The sequence below is a fragment of the Perca fluviatilis genome, chromosome 22 (genome assembly GCF_010015445.1).
Source record: "Perca fluviatilis chromosome 22, GENO_Pfluv_1.0, whole genome shotgun sequence".
In the NCBI taxonomy this organism is placed as follows: Eukaryota; Metazoa; Chordata; class Actinopteri; order Perciformes; family Percidae; genus Perca; species Perca fluviatilis.
This window is the reverse complement of record NC_053133.1, coordinates 7814971-7817424: the sequence shown is the minus strand read 5'-3', so window position 1 is coordinate 7817424 and position 2454 is coordinate 7814971. Positions and strand designations below refer to the sequence as shown.

General features: G+C 43.0%; 1 protein-coding gene across 1 annotated transcript; it reads right to left on the bottom strand.

Annotated features, from left to right (window-relative positions):
- Positions 1 to 587: 587 nt before the first annotated feature.
- Positions 588 to 1273, bottom strand: LOC120552129 (zinc finger BED domain-containing protein 4-like). The gene is made up of 2 exons (XM_039789886.1): positions 1064 to 1273; positions 588 to 816 (listed from the first exon to the last, which is right to left on the bottom strand). The coding sequence occupies exons 1-2, from the start codon at positions 1237 to 1239 to the stop codon at positions 666 to 668; spliced, it is 327 nt and encodes a 108-aa protein (XP_039645820.1). The 5' UTR covers positions 1240 to 1273; the 3' UTR covers positions 588 to 665.
- Positions 1274 to 2454: the final 1181 nt, after the last annotated feature.

Here is a 2454-nt window from a genome sequence, read left to right as displayed (position 1 = left end):
ATACAAAAATCTTAATTTGTAAAGTAACTAGAGCTGTCAGATGAATGTAGTGGAGTAAAAAGTACAATATTTCTCTCTGAAATGTAGCGGAGTAGAAGTAGAAAGTGGCATGAAAAGAAAAGACTCAAGTAAAGTACTAGGGATGCACCGAAATGAAAATTATTGGCCGAAACCGAAACCGAATATACTGAAACAGTTGGCCGAAAGCCGAAACCGAATACCGAATGTGGCTTTTGCTGTTTTTCATTCATTTTGCTTTAATCTTTCACCATTGCATGAATAAAACAATTAAATGTCCTTTATAAACTTTTTTGTCTTGCTTTTCAATAAAACAAAATCAATTACATATTTGATACAAACGATTTATTTAATACTGAACGTTTTCTAACATTCCAGAAGACCTAATTTAAGAACAATTTACCCTTAAATAAATTAGTAAAACAAAATACTTTTTATTTGGCCATCTTTGAGCCCCCCTAACATCGGCCTTAAACAAGAAATTAACTGCATTTACTCTGTATGCTCACAACAAAAAAAGTGCATTAACAACTGCTTGAAAAAAAAAAAGAAAAGTGGGGGCCGGGGGGGCTGAACACAAATGGGGCAGTGCCCTATTTCTGACAGTGTATTTAAATAACAGGCAACTTTAATAAACTAAATTAAGTCTACTTCAGGAAAAGTGGCAGGTTCTTCTTGATGAAAAGGAGCTTCTCTGCTTTGTCACATGAAAGTCTGTTCCTCTTCTCATCGATGACGGGAGAAGCAGCGCTAAACAGTCTCTCGCTATCAGTGCTTGTGCATGGAGCAGACAAGTATCTAGGATGGGAACGGAGAATCGAAACAGTTATCTCATAGCATCGACATTGTAGGCTATCAGTTTTTTGTAGTTTTTTAATTGATGACGGCATGTGTTTCTTTTCTGCCTAAGAAATAATTAAATTTTTGAATGCCGGTAGGCTATATGCCTTCTATTTTTCCACACTAAAGTATAATAGTTCAAAATATATAGCATAACAAGAACTTTATGAATAACATATTTAATTCAATTTCCTAAATAGCTAACCTGCGTGCCGTCTGTGCCAGGTGGGGAAAGCGGCCTTGATTGGCCCTCCAATATCCGAGAGGGTTATTGCTCCTGGGGATGGGGACTTCTGATAGAAAAGCATCCAGTTGTTGAGCTGTTGAGCTTGTCTTCTGACTGGTATTTGGATTGTTCTCTTGGAGAATCTCTTCGAACATGTCAGACAGTAAGGGTTTGCGCAGCTCATCATCTGTAGTGCGTGCCCTTTTTTCTCCACGCTATCTCCCCGTCTGCTGCTGGGGCTGCCGTCATGCAACCGTCTCCATACACACAGCGGCTTTTGCAAATCCAACTCAGCCTGTATCATGTCCCTTGTGCGCTGCTTTTTCCCCACATCCAAGTAATGATCCTTATATCTTGGATCAAGTACTGTCGCGATGCAGTACAGCGGTTCGGAATCTGCCTTGCTAAAACGAGTGTTCACAGCATCTAAGAGCGCACTTTTTGTTGTTCCTCATTCGTGGTCTGTTTCAGCCTCTTTGCCTAAAAAGACGCTTTAATGCTGCTAGTAACAGCAAACGTGCGTTGCACAGAGCACCGCTGAAGGAGCTTATCTCCTTCGTTATCTGCTCAAAGGGGCAAGGAGAGAGGGAATGTTCTCTATTAAAACCCACTGGTATGCGGCTGAATGTCGCGGGAGATCATGATCGGCAATGTATGAAGCCAGGACTCGCTTTTGTGCAAAAAGGCTTTCCAGCATGTAATACGTACTGTTCCACCTTGTGCTCACATCTTGTTGGAGACGTTTCGGTGGCATTCCCAATTGCTCTTGGATTGCTTGTAGGCGCCCATAGGCAAGCGGAGAATGCTTGAAATGGCCCACAATTTTCCTGCCGGTCGCAATTACATCCGCTATACTGCGCTGACTCAACACTCCCTCGTTGACGGCCAGTTGAAGCGTGTGGGCCATGCACCTTATGCCTTTAAGGTTGCTGTCTTCCATGGCTTTGGTCATATTTCTTGCATTGTCACTCACTATCGCATGCACTTTGGATGGGTCGATACGCCAAGTGTCAAACATTTTGGCAAAAGCATCTGAGATGGCTGCGGCTGTATGGGAGCCTCTGAACTCTTGCGAGTGAAGAACAACCTTTTGTAGGTTGAACTCAGTGTCTATCCACTGTGCCGTTAAACTCAGCATGCTGGTGGGACTGACATCCGAGCTCCATATATCTGTGGTGAAGCTAAAGGCTGCAATATCTGTAGCCAAGAGCTCGTGGACGTGGGTTGACACAACGTTATACATTTCGGGTAAGCATACTCGGGAAAAGCCGTCTACTTGGGACAGTGTAACGGGGCTCAATATGTCCCATTAGCCTACGGAACCCTACGTCCTCTACAACTGAGAAGGGTTGGTCATCCAAGGCAATGAA

Bases quoted from the DNA above. Each gene is read 5' to 3' on its own strand.
- LOC120552129 (XM_039789886.1), bottom strand. From the start codon at position 1,239: ATGTTCGAAGAGATTCTCCAAGAGAACAATCCAAATACCAGTCAGAAG. The intron at 817-1,063 runs GTTAGCTATTTA...TTCCCATCCTAG, and splicing joins CTGGCACAGACGGCACGCAG to ATACTTGTCTGCTCCATGCA.